General features: G+C 42.7%; 1 protein-coding gene and 1 non-coding gene across 2 annotated transcripts; both read left to right on the top strand.

Annotated features, from left to right (window-relative positions):
- The first annotated feature begins 4,294 nt into the window (after positions 1–4,294).
- rpl3 (ribosomal protein L3) lies at positions 4,295–11,277 on the top strand. Its single transcript, XM_052043191.1, has 9 exons — positions 4,295–4,507; positions 6,087–6,255; positions 6,510–6,645; positions 7,724–7,910; positions 8,217–8,377; positions 8,895–8,996; positions 9,088–9,183; positions 9,809–9,928; positions 11,142–11,277. The coding sequence occupies exons 1-9, from the start codon at positions 4,468–4,470 to the stop codon at positions 11,184–11,186; spliced, it is 1,056 nt and encodes a 351-aa protein (XP_051899151.1). The 5' UTR covers positions 4,295–4,467; the 3' UTR covers positions 11,187–11,277.
- Positions 8,054–8,145, top strand: LOC127585748 (small nucleolar RNA U83B). Its single transcript, XR_007958587.1, has one exon. It is a non-coding gene; the product is annotated as a small nucleolar RNA U83B (small nucleolar RNA).
- Positions 11,278–11,974: the final 697 nt, after the last annotated feature.

Genomic DNA, 11,974 nt, shown 5'->3' with positions numbered 1-11,974 from the left:
CAATCACATTTGTCTCCTTTGTTGAACATTGCTACCTCTTAAGGTCTCCTGACATGTCTTCATCCTCCCAGATGTGGGAGATGAGGTTGTGAATTAGTGACCGAAGTCTCTTGCTGCCAAGCTTCAGAACTTTTGCAGGGATACCATCTGCTGCTGAGGCCTTATTGTTTTTATTTTCCTTGGCATATGGCCTTTTCTGTCAGAGTGGTGTCAAAGCTGGGTCAAGTAGTTTGCTGAGAGCTGGAGTTAAGGGCACTGACTTTATGGAGAGAGTTTTGCTTCAGTTCTTTGAAGTGTTCCTTCCTTCCAGCAGGTGGTGACTAACTGTGCTTGAGAAGTTCACCTCCATTCTTGCCTCTCAATGGGGGGACCACTTGAATGTTCTGGTCATGGATGTCCTCGATGGTGTTGTCATGGTGAGTTGCTGGGTCTTCTTGGAGCTCTGCCTTCAGGTTCCCACTGTACCATCCATCAGGAGGCACAATGGACGTGATCTTTACTGCACGTCTCCAAAAGAATTGCAGGGAGCCGCATCAACCCCTCAGCATGTCCTTTTTAGATCTCACCAAATCCTCTGGTTCCATCAATCAAGAGGGACTGGAGTACCCTTCTCAAATTTGGCCTCCTGCAGATGTTCGTCTCCTCGTACATCAGCTTCTTGATGGCAAGCAAGCTGAGATCGTAACTAACAAATCCATAGTACAGCTAATCTCAGTGCAATCTGGTGTCAAGCAAGATTGCATCATTGCTTAGGATTGTCAAAGATTGCAGAGGGACATTAATAGGATGCAGAGCTGGGCTGAGAAGTGGCAGATGGAGTTCAATCCGGAGAATTGTGAGGTGGTACACTTTGGAAGGACAAACTCCAAGGCAGAGTACAAAGTTAATGGCAGGATTCTGGGTAGTGTGGAGGAGCAGAGGGATCTGGGGATCCATATCCACAGATCCCTGAAAGTTGCCTCACAGGTGGATAGGGTAGTTAAGAAAGCTTATGGGGTGTTAGCGTTCATAAGTCGAGGGATCGAGTTTAAGAGCTGCAAGGTAATGATGCAGCTCTATAAAACTCTGGTTAGACCACACTTAGAGTACTGTGTCCAATTCTGGTCGCCTCATTATAGGAAGGATGTGGAAGCTTTAGAGAGGATGCAGAGGAGATTTACCAGGATGCTGCCTGGTTTAGAGAGTATGCGTTATGAGGAGAGACTAAGGGAGCTAGGGCTGTACTCTTTGGAGAGAAGGAGGATGAGAAGAGACATGATAGAGGTGTACAAAATATTTAGAGCAATAGATAGAGTGGACAGCCAGCGCCTCTTTCCCAGGACACCAATGCCTAATACAAGAGGGCATGGCTTTAAAGTAATGGGTGAGAAGTTCAAGGGAGATATCAGAGGAAGGTTTTTTACCCAGAGAGTGGTTGGGGCATGGAATGCGCTGCCTGGGGCGGTGGTGGAGGCAGGTAGATTGGTCAAATTCAAGAGATTACTAGATAGGCATATGGAGGAATTTAAAATAGAGGGGTATGTGGGAGGAAGGGGTTAGATAGTCTTAAGCAAGGTTTAAAGGTCGGCACAACATTGTGGGCCGAAGGGCCTGTATTGTGCTGTACTGTTCTATGTTCTATTGCCCCAGTACCTTTCTCAATTGTTTTTGCTGCAATGGTGTACCTCACCTCCAACAAGCTTCCCACTGCAGGGAGCTAAGGACAAATGGTAAACTGGTGAACTAATGTGGTCTTCACTCCAGAACCAAGGTCACTCCCAACTTCAGTCATGAAGTATAGGCCAAGCTCCAAGTCAGTGTTGACTGGTTCACTAATGTGTACAAAAGAATGGGCCTTACATTTAACATCCACAAAATAGAGGTACCCTACCAAACTGTCTCCACAGTACAATGGCACCCTCCAGCAATAAAGGTTCATGACAAGACCCTAGAAGACGTGGACTACTTCTTGTCTCTCGGGAGCCAGCTCTCAGTGAATGCTGGCGATGATGATGAAATTGACTATTGTCTCCATTGTACCAGCACAGATTTTGGCCATCTGAGGGTCAAGACCTCAAACCTGGCACAATGTTTACAGTCTACCTGGCAGCAGAGGCCCATGTCTTCCTTATGTTTCTGGGGCATGGACTACCTACAGTGGGCACCTCAAAGCACTGGAGCAATACCAACAATGGTATCTCTGAAAAATACTCCAAATCCATTAGCACTGTAAGTGAACCAACATCAATGTTCTCTCCCAGCCAATACCTCCAGTGTTGAGGCTCTAATTACATTCAGTTGGATCCAAAGGTCAGGCCATTTTGTTCACATGGCTGATACCAGAGTCTTGAATCGAACTTTCTATTACAAGCTCTGTCACAGCTATAGATAATCATCTGAACGAAGGAAAAGGTTCAAGGATGTTCTCAAAGCTTGAGAAAGAAAACATCCTCACTAACTCATGGCAGTTTCTGGATCATGACTACACAAAATGAAGAAGGAGGATTTGAGATGTCATTGAGAACTTTGAGTCTGTTTGGAAGGACCATGGAGAAGCCTAATGTAAACCCTCTCCCAAAATAACCACTCACCCACCCTAGAAATCATCTTGTGTCCCACCAGTGACAGTTGGTGGGTCCCTCATTAAGGGACTCAGTTGCCTCAGAATCCACAGAACTGGAGTGGAATCAAGCCATTCTCGATCCCAAGGCACTGACTGAGGGGAATACTGCACTGTCAGAGGGGCTTTTATATCACAGCAGACTATTCAGGCATGGGTCCATCTAATTCGTCCCATCGCTGTAACCTGTTTCCTCTCACGTGTGTGTCAACTCCACTTTAGTTCTTTTGCCACCCACCTATACTAGGGGTAACACAGTAGCCAATTAACCTACCAACACATTGGGATATGGTGAAAACAGGAGCATTCATAGGAAGAACATGTAAGTTCCATACTGCATCAAATCTGGGTCATTGAATGTGTCGGGCAGCAGCACTAAGCTGCTGTGGTACTGAGCCACCCAAAAATTATAGTGTAATTTCAATGGTTAAGGGAATGTTAAGGGATGACTTTTGTAAAATTAAACGTAGATAGTAGAACTACTGTTTAGTGGGCTTTATAGGTAGTCCCCTCACTTCTAAATCAGAAGGTAGTGGATTCAAAGCTTAGTGCATGGAGTTGAGCACAATAATCTAGGCTAATGGTGCTACTACTGTGAGACTGCCATCTTTTGTTGAAGTTGACAACTTTCAGATAAGATATTAAACGGTGAATGTGAGAGAAATCATAGAAAATACAGCTATTATTGCACCATGATGCTGACTATGGGATCTTGCTCTGTGCAAATTGCATTTTTTCTCTGCAGATAGGTTTGCAATGATGTGAAATATACTGAAAAATCACAACCATCCCTTTACATATAGGAGATAAAGAACAATGCAGGAAATGGCGTATGCATGGAAACGTAGAGTAAATATTAACGTATGGAAAAGTATTTTTAAATACGTTGAAAACTGCAAGTTAAATGTTTTATGTCTTAATTCGCATGACATGATTCATGGCAGAGGTGAAACCTCGTTTCCAGGAAGTGACGTCACCGCCTTGGTTATAAAAGGGCGAAGGTGAGGGCTGTGCTTTCGCTTTCTATCAAGGTCGGCTGGGGAATGGTGAGTGAGTGTTGGAGCCGCTGTGAATCGCTGCCATCCGAACACGTAGCACTTCGCTGCGGCCACTATCTTGTATCAGCCACCTTTATTAAACATATTAACATTATATTGATGGGTTATTTTAAAGATAAAGCAGGAAAAGTGTCCGATGACGGTCCATTTAGGTCTTGTGATGGGTACAAAATGGCGACCGGCCGCTTAACTTGCTGACTGCAATCCAAGTAAAATCAGAGCCATCCTGTTTGTTCATCCTCCGGGGTTTTATCGCAACGCTGTTAGGATGACCCAGTTTCACGTTAAAGTTGATCTTTCCCGTGTTAAGACGAGTTAAACGGTGAATTAGAAAGTGTTCGGTCTACTCTAAAATGGAGTCGAGCAAACTGGAGAGGAGATTCCTCAATAAACTGCTGCATTTCAGTGATTCTGGTCTGGAAAATGTTTAGCTTAGTTTAAACTTAATTGTGCACTAATATAAATTCTATTTGTGGCGGAGTAAATAAAACCAAAAGGCACCATCTGCGCTTGTATTGGGATAGGTCCACGGTTCCAGTTTCACAGAGCAAGCGCTCCTTTAGAAGTATTTCACGGTGTCATGCAGTTGTGTGTGACTTTTTTGTTATTTGGTGGAGTTAGCCGGGTCAACTTTATTTTTCTTCCCACATCTTTCAGTCTCATCGTAAGTTCTCGGCTCCCAGGCATGGCTCCTTGGGCTTCCTGCCTCGCAAAAGGAGCCGTAGGCACAGGGGCAAAGTGAAGAGCTTCCCCAAGGATGACCCCAGCAAGCCTGTCCATTTGACCGCCTTCTTGGGGTACAAGGCTGGCATGACCCACATTGTGCGGGATGTTGACAGACCTGGATCGAGTGAGTAATGTTTTAAAATTTTCTCGTGTGCCATGAGCACGGAGCAAACTCGCAGTAGTAGGCCATGTGGACCTTTGTTCCTGCTCTGCTGTGTGTGATGTTCTCTGGTCTCTTCTGTCTTTGAAAATCTTTCAGCCTTGAATATACTCAGCAACTTGGAATTTGATGTGGAGATTCTAAATGTTTCTTAGTCCTGTGAGAGAAATTCTTTGTCTTAGTGGGTACTCTGTGGCTCCAGTTTCTAGATTTTCCACCATTGGGGGAAATATCCTAACAGCATCCATACTGACAGCTCCCATCAACTTTCAATTATTGTCAGAAAGAAACTCTATGATCATTTAGTAAAGCCCTAACTTTAGTGCCTGGTTGCAGTTTGTTGCACCCCTAGTCTGTGAAAACATCCCCACTAAGCAGGCACATTGGGGTAAAGACGCCTACGTCCTGGTATTAGAGGCAATGTGGGTTTTTTGTATACTTGAACAAAATTGTTACAGCACAAGAAATGGCCATTTGGTCTATTGAGCAAGTCCTGGCTCTTCAAGGAATCAGTCTTGGTCCCGTTTCCCCTGTTCTTTTCTAATTGGAAAGCAAATTATTTTCTCGTCTGCCTGCATTAACTCTCCATTGAAAAGCCACAAATTTTTCTGCTGCCCTTGTGTCCATTGAGTTCCAGACCTTAAGTTTGCCCCATATCTGTATATATTGTCTTATTTATGCCCCTGTGAGTACCACTCAAGCCATTATCTTCAACTGAATACAGTTGAACCACATGCATTGAGCTTCCCTGACATCACCCAATTGAATTTGAAGGTAGACAGTAAATGAAATGTGTTAGGATCAGGGACATGTGCATGGCCAATGTCTACCAATGTATGCTACTTAAAATGTATTGTAAATGGGAGGCCTAATGTGCAGCATTGTGAGGTGGTGTTTTAGATGTTCATTATGTTACATCCACTGTTTAGGGTTCTGGGCGGTGGAATAGAGCTCAGGAACCCAATGATCTTATCCTCTGCTGCACCTTACAAGCCACAGCATAATTCTGGGAATACTGCAGATTCACATTGGTTGCCTTGAGATTATAGCCTTGTTCAAAGGAATAGGCACATTGTGTTAATTACATGATGAGGGTGGGAGGCAGGAGTTCTTGTGGTTGGAGTGAGCAACAAATTAATACCAATATTTAAAAAAAACACATGGTGAAGTATGGCACCATTTGTAACTATTGGGTTTAGAGTAAAAGTGATGACTTGTGTAACTGCACATGATGATATACTCGACGGGCGGACACAAACAGTCACTAGTGGCTTTTGCTGAATGTCGAGTGTCCTGACCAGTGTGGTTTTAAAAAAAAATAGACTTGTCTTTAGTAAATGTGTGTAGCTTTTTTGTTCCTACATCATGTGGCTTAGAAACAGTTTAGCAGTAGTAGTGTGGAAAAGCTTGGTTGTGTCCATTGATGGTTATCTATTCTGCTAGCTAAATCATAGCCTGTTCCAGTGACTGGCTAAACTAGATGTGGTGAGTTTGCTGGGGGAAAAATGCTAGTTGTATTAACATTCCTGATAATTTCTTGCAGAGGTGAATAAGAAGGAGGTGGTAGAGGCAGTTACAGTGGTTGAAACTCCTCCAATGGTAATCGTTGGTCTTGTTGGCTATGTTGAGACTCCACGTGGTCTTCGTGCTTTTAAAACTATCTTCGCGGAACATATCAGTGATGAATGCAAGAGGCGCTTCTACAAGAACTGGTAACTATGCCAAACAATTCCAGAATCACTTCTGTAAATTATTCTAAGCGGAATGGTGTTTAAAATTTGGATTTCATTATCAGCAGCTCCACTCACCTGTGGAAACACAGGCTGATGAGCTCTGGCTCCGCTTGTTGGAGGAAAATATCCTTTGATCCCAACAATGAGCCACCCCTTTTTAGTGGTGCTGATTCCTTCCGCTCGCACTGTGTGTGATGAGGGGTCGCGCCAATATTCTCTGTCTCTTCATGAAGGTATAAGTCCAAAAAGAAGGCTTTCACAAAGTATTGCAAGAAGTGGCAAGATGAGGATGGCAAGAAGCAGCTGGAGAAGGACCTGAACAGTATGAAGAAATACTGCCAAGTTATTCGCATCATTGCTCACACGCAGGTAACCTCCAGGACTTGACCTAATTTTATCTGTGGTACCTAGAATAAAACATCTTGCATTTGGGTGGTACAGTCCCTATAATTGCTTTAGGTGATGCAATTGTATCAGTGAAATGTATGGTGCACCCCAATGCTAAAGTCAGTGGGAATTGAGCTTTTCAATTAATTTCTTGCATTTTGTAGCTGCAATATGAGGTGAGGTATTGTTTACTGACAGATCGTTTATTGAAATTAAATAGTTTGAGTAGGGGAATGTGACGTTGTGGAATGCCTCAAGTTTTAGATGGGGAACTTTGAATGCTGAGCAACGTTCCTTCTTTGTGAAGCAAGGGCTGGTCAGGATGTCTTTAAGGGTCACAGGTTGGTGATGGTTTGATAATACTTACATGCAGTATCTGACTTCCAATGGGATATTTAGCCATAGTGTATACAAGGGGCTGTTGCAGATTTGCAAACCCTAGTTAAGGGGAGAAATGGTAATGGGGTGTGTACATGGGCTTCTGTGATTCATTCAAACAAGATGTATCTTTGCTTTCTATTGCAGTACCCTTATGGTGGTTGACCATGCAGATTTTCATTAAGTGAATAACTATCATATTTAGCTTATCAAATCAAGAACCTTTCATAATCTCAATCTTCAGATGCTTCAGTATGAAATCTAAGCATCGCTGGAAGGATTTCTAGCATTTTAATTTAGTAAAATGTGCAGGGTGCTTTGGATGGCTGTACAGGGTTTTTGGGAACAGATTTATGGAGGAAGTTTCAGGTCTTGGAGGTGGCTGACTCAGATGTGGGTAATGAAGTGATTAGAATCTAAGTGAATGATGGAATCTAGGAGTTGGTGGGAATGTGGAGAGAATAAGTTGCAGGAAAAATTAGTGAGCAATATGGGATTGCTCTGAGTAGGCATAGACCTGATAGGCCAGTGTAACATTATCTCATATGGAAATGTAGGAGGTCAGGTTTAAAGTGCAGAGTGCCTTTTGAGGTTGGAGAGAAGGGTGATATAAGAAATGGGTCAGTGTTGCAGTATTGTCCTTTTGAACTCTGGCTCTAGTCTTTATTTCTGTCTTTTACAGATGCGCCTGCTCCCTTTGCGCCAGAAGAAATCCCACATCATGGAGATCCAGTTGAATGGAGGAACAATTGCGGATAAAGTTGACTGGGCAAGAGAAAAGCTGGAACAGCAGGTTTCCATCAGTTCGGTGTTCGGTCAAGATGAGATGATTGACGTCATTGGTGTAACAAAGGGCCATGGCTTCAAGGGTAGGGAGCATATTCATTTCAGATGCTTAATTCCTTTTTCTTAAATATAGTCAGGAAATTAACTTGTGTAAGCCTTTATTTAGCATGTGGAATTAGTCTTCAGTATAATGCGGGGCTTTGTGTAAACTTTGTCCTTCATCGGAGTATACTATGATGATAACATGGAATAAGTGTTAGCAATAGCACCTGATTCTGATGAGGAGCCATTCCATGCTGCCTTCCTTCTGAGATGCACTCCAGTGAGTTGAAGAGTTGTATTTAATAGTCTAGTGCCCATCACTGATGACTATCTTTTCTCTCCCCAAGGGGTGACAAGCCGATGGCACACAAAGAAACTGCCAAGGAAGACTCACAAAGGTCTACGTAAGGTTGCTTGTATTGGAGCCTGGCATCCTGCCCGCGTGGCTTTCTCTGTTGCTCGTGCTGGTCAGAAAGGTTACCACCACCGCACAGAGATCAACAAGAAGGTAAGTGCATAAAAGCTATGATCAAAATGGCAGGATCTAGTGTTGTTGGGAAGGTTGTCATTGCTAAATGCTCTAAATCAAGTGGCTTTGCTCAACTGCTGAGCTTTGAATTAGAGGCCAAGCCAGGTGGGGAGGATTTCTTCCCTCAGACATCTCTGAAGTAGTCTGTTTTTCTACAATGTGATCTGACAATTGCTTGCTCATGTAGCAGGTGGAATTTCTCAATGCCCATTGTGAAGATTTTAAGACAGGATTGCTAATCCACTATACCCAGACAGCTAAAATTGTTTTTTTTTTAAAAATTGGTCAAATTAGAGTGTTCTAGGTGGCAATTTGTGAAGTAGGTAGCACCTCCTTTAACTTGGTTTTGACATCTGTACATTGGGATAGTACAGCTGGCATGAAAAAGGTTGCCTTGCTTAAACAGTTGTCTCCAACTTCCCTCTAGTTAATATCTTGGCATTCCTGTTCTACCAAATCCCTTCAGAGCTGCAATCTAATAGAACTATCTTTGCAGATCTACCGTATTGGAGCAGGCTACCAAACCAAGGATGGCAAGTTGGTCAAGAACAATGCTTCTACTGAATATGATCTGACAGACAAGAGCATCAATCCTCTGGTGAGTTAACAGATTATCATGGTATTCTGCTTATGTGGGCCATCCAACTTTAGGCTTCAGGTTTTAACTGGTATTCTCATTGTTCCAACAGGGAGGATTTCCGCACTATGGTGAAGTGACCAATGACTTCCTGATGGTGAAAGGCTGTGTGGTTGGTACCAAGAAGCGTGTGCTCACGCTGCGCAAGGTGACTGCTTAGTTTTATTGTATCTTGTTGATTTTAAGTACTAAGATGGGAAATTTGGATGGAATTCCTGCAGTAAAGCTGTTTAAATGTGCATTTTGAGTTATGGGCTGGAATTTTTAGCACCAGTTAGTGTACTGGCCAGCTAGATAAGTGTTCTTGAGATTAACAAATTAAATGTTTGGGCAAGGTCATGATTGGACACTTCCAGTGCATGGTAGGTAGTTTATTCCTTGGAGGGACATTAGTGAACCCATTGAGTTATGATGGTCTGCTATTTCATGGTTGCCATTAACAAAGTTTCCTTTAGTTGGGGGTGAGGCAAAAGATATTAAGAGCAGGTTTATCTATGGGATTGGGGTGCATTGGCAGGGCTGGAATTTATCCCAAGAGATCCTAGGCTATCTTGACCTGCTGCAATCAATGTGTGGCAGACTTGCATTTCTGGAACTATAGAGTTGGTGGGATTTATAAAGCCTGTAGTTAATTTAGTGGAGAGATGGGCTTGACAATATCAGTGCAGATTTCAAGTTTGTGAATATGTTGACTATCTGATTTACATGGATCAGTTCAGATTTGGCTGTCAGTTCCTCCTGCAGATTGCTTACTTTTCTCTTGAACTCTGCAGTCACTGTTGGTTCAAACAAGCCGTCGTGCTTTGGAGAAGATAGATTTGAAATTCATTGACACCTCCTCCAAGTTTGGTCATGGCCGCTTCCAGACTATTGAAGAGAAGAAGGCATTCATGGTGAGTGACTGACTTCGAATTGTGGCTGTTCATTTCTGTAACAGGTCTTTACCAATTTGTAAATTGCATCTGGCAGAGAGCACAAAGGGCAGAAGGAGGCTGTGTGACCTTTTTGTCTGCTGAATGTGCTTGGGCTGTTGATAGGTGGGTGATCCCCTCTCATTCTGATTAGGCTACTTGGCTCTTCAAACCTACTACACCATTCATTGAGATTCTGGTTGTAGTGAACTCTATTCCCATGTACCCTAGCAACTTTTCACCACATATCAAGAATCTATTTGTTTGCTTTAAGTAAAGACTCTGCTTTTGCTGCTTTGAGGAAGAGTTCAAAGACTTGACTGGCTGGGAGAAAATTTTGCCTTGGCCTAAATTGCTTAACTGGCAACCCTTTATCTTTAATCAGTTTTGTTCTCCCACAGAGGAGGTATCCTCTCCACATCCACCTTTTTGAGATCTCCATCTCCACCCAGAATCTTGTGCATTAGTTAATTCCCCCTCTCCAGCAGATGTGAGCTTTGCCTGTCCAACTTTTCCATTTAAGATAATCCTCCTCTTCCAGTTACCATTTTGTAAATCTTCAAACTGCTTCCAAGGCACTTGCCTTATTAATCCTACTTTTGTACAACTCCATTGTATAAGCAATAACATCTGTTTTATCTAGTTCCTGTGTGTCTATACTGTGCTTCTGTGAAACATGCACCTGATACCTGATCCCTTTGCATCTGAACTCTGCAGCTTCCATTTAGATGTTTTATAATTCTCCTGCCAGAATTTTTACATTATGCTCCCATTTGTCAGATCGATACAGATTCTGTTTCAATTTAGCACCTTTTGGTGCCTTCAGGTCATTTATACAACTCTTAAAGTTGAGGTCCCTGTTCTGGTCTGTCTGCACTCATACACCTTGCCAACCAGCAAAAGACCCATTTATGTCTACTGTTTCCTGTTAACAGACCAATCTTCTATCCACATTGGTACATTATATCCTCTATCATAAGCTTTTGTTATCCACAGTAACCTTTGGCATGGCACCTTGTCAAATGCCTTCTGGTGACTGTAGTACATTTATCAGGTTTCCCTTTATCCATAGTGCATGGTACTTCAGTTATCAGATTTCTCTACCTATTAAATTACTGTTCCCAGGATTGATTGACTTTGTTGTGACTAGGCCTTGTGGTTTGCTCTTATCTCATTACTGTCTTTCTCCTTTTAGGGACCACTGAAGAAGGACAGAATTGCAAAGGAAGAAACTGCATAAACAATAGGCCAATTTTGACTTTGGTGCTGCAATGATTGTAATTCAATAAATGTTTAAAGCAAGTTACATCATTAAAAAGCAAGTTACATCATTAAGAGATTTTGGTCCATTTGTGTTCAGTAATGTTTCCAAACTGCTTGTTGACTGTACAGCCTTCCCAATTCCCTTGTTATGAATTCACTGAGTCCAAAGGTGCACAGCAATCCTTTTGGGGTAATAGCAGTTGTCCCATTCTTTGCTTGGCATGGTGTCTTCTACGATTACATGTTTGCCCCTGCTGCTCTTGCCATCTGGTTTTGCAGCATAATTGGATTTAGCCATAGGGCTAACAGTACCAGATTTTTTTTACCAGAAGTTTAACCATTCTTGTGTTAGTACTGGTATACCATTGTCTTTGGTATTTAGGATTGGAAAATATGAAAATTACTTTAAATTTCAGCACAGTGGGGTTGATTAACCTTACTCTACTCTTGGGGGGGGGGGGGGGGGGGTGCTGCAAATGCTTGTACAGATTGGATGGCAGTAGCAAACATTTGTCAGCTTGTAAGAGTAACCCCATGTTTCCAGTTGTCTCTAATCATTCATTCCAATCCTCTTCAGCCTCCTGCATTATTCCAGTGATACCTGATGTAAGACCATAAGAATTAGGCCATTCAGCCCATTCCTAGGCTGTGCCCTCTGGTCCTAGACTCCCACACTATTGGAAACCTCCATGTCCACTCTATCCAGGTCTTAAACTATTCAGTAGGTTTCAATGAGATCCCCCACCAATCCTAAACTCCCAGTGA

Source organism: Pristis pectinata, chromosome 33 (genome assembly GCF_009764475.1).
Source record: "Pristis pectinata isolate sPriPec2 chromosome 33, sPriPec2.1.pri, whole genome shotgun sequence".
Lineage (NCBI taxonomy): Eukaryota > Metazoa > Chordata > Chondrichthyes > Rhinopristiformes > Pristidae > Pristis > Pristis pectinata.
The sequence above is the reverse complement of the archived record's forward strand: the minus strand, read 5'-3'. Positions and strand labels throughout refer to the sequence as shown.

What these genes read in the sequence shown, in the direction of transcription:
- rpl3 (XM_052043191.1), top strand. Translation starts at nt 4,468, where the DNA reads ATGACCCACATTGTGCGGGATGTTGACAGACCTGGATCGA. An exon ending in AGGCGCTTCTACAAGAACTG is followed by an intron (nt 6,256 to 6,509) that starts GTAACTATGCCA and finishes CTCTTCATGAAG; the next exon opens with GTATAAGTCCAAAAAGAAGG. An exon ending in ACAAGAGCATCAATCCTCTG is followed by an intron (nt 8,997 to 9,087) that starts GTGAGTTAACAG and finishes TTGTTCCAACAG; the next exon opens with GGAGGATTTCCGCACTATGG.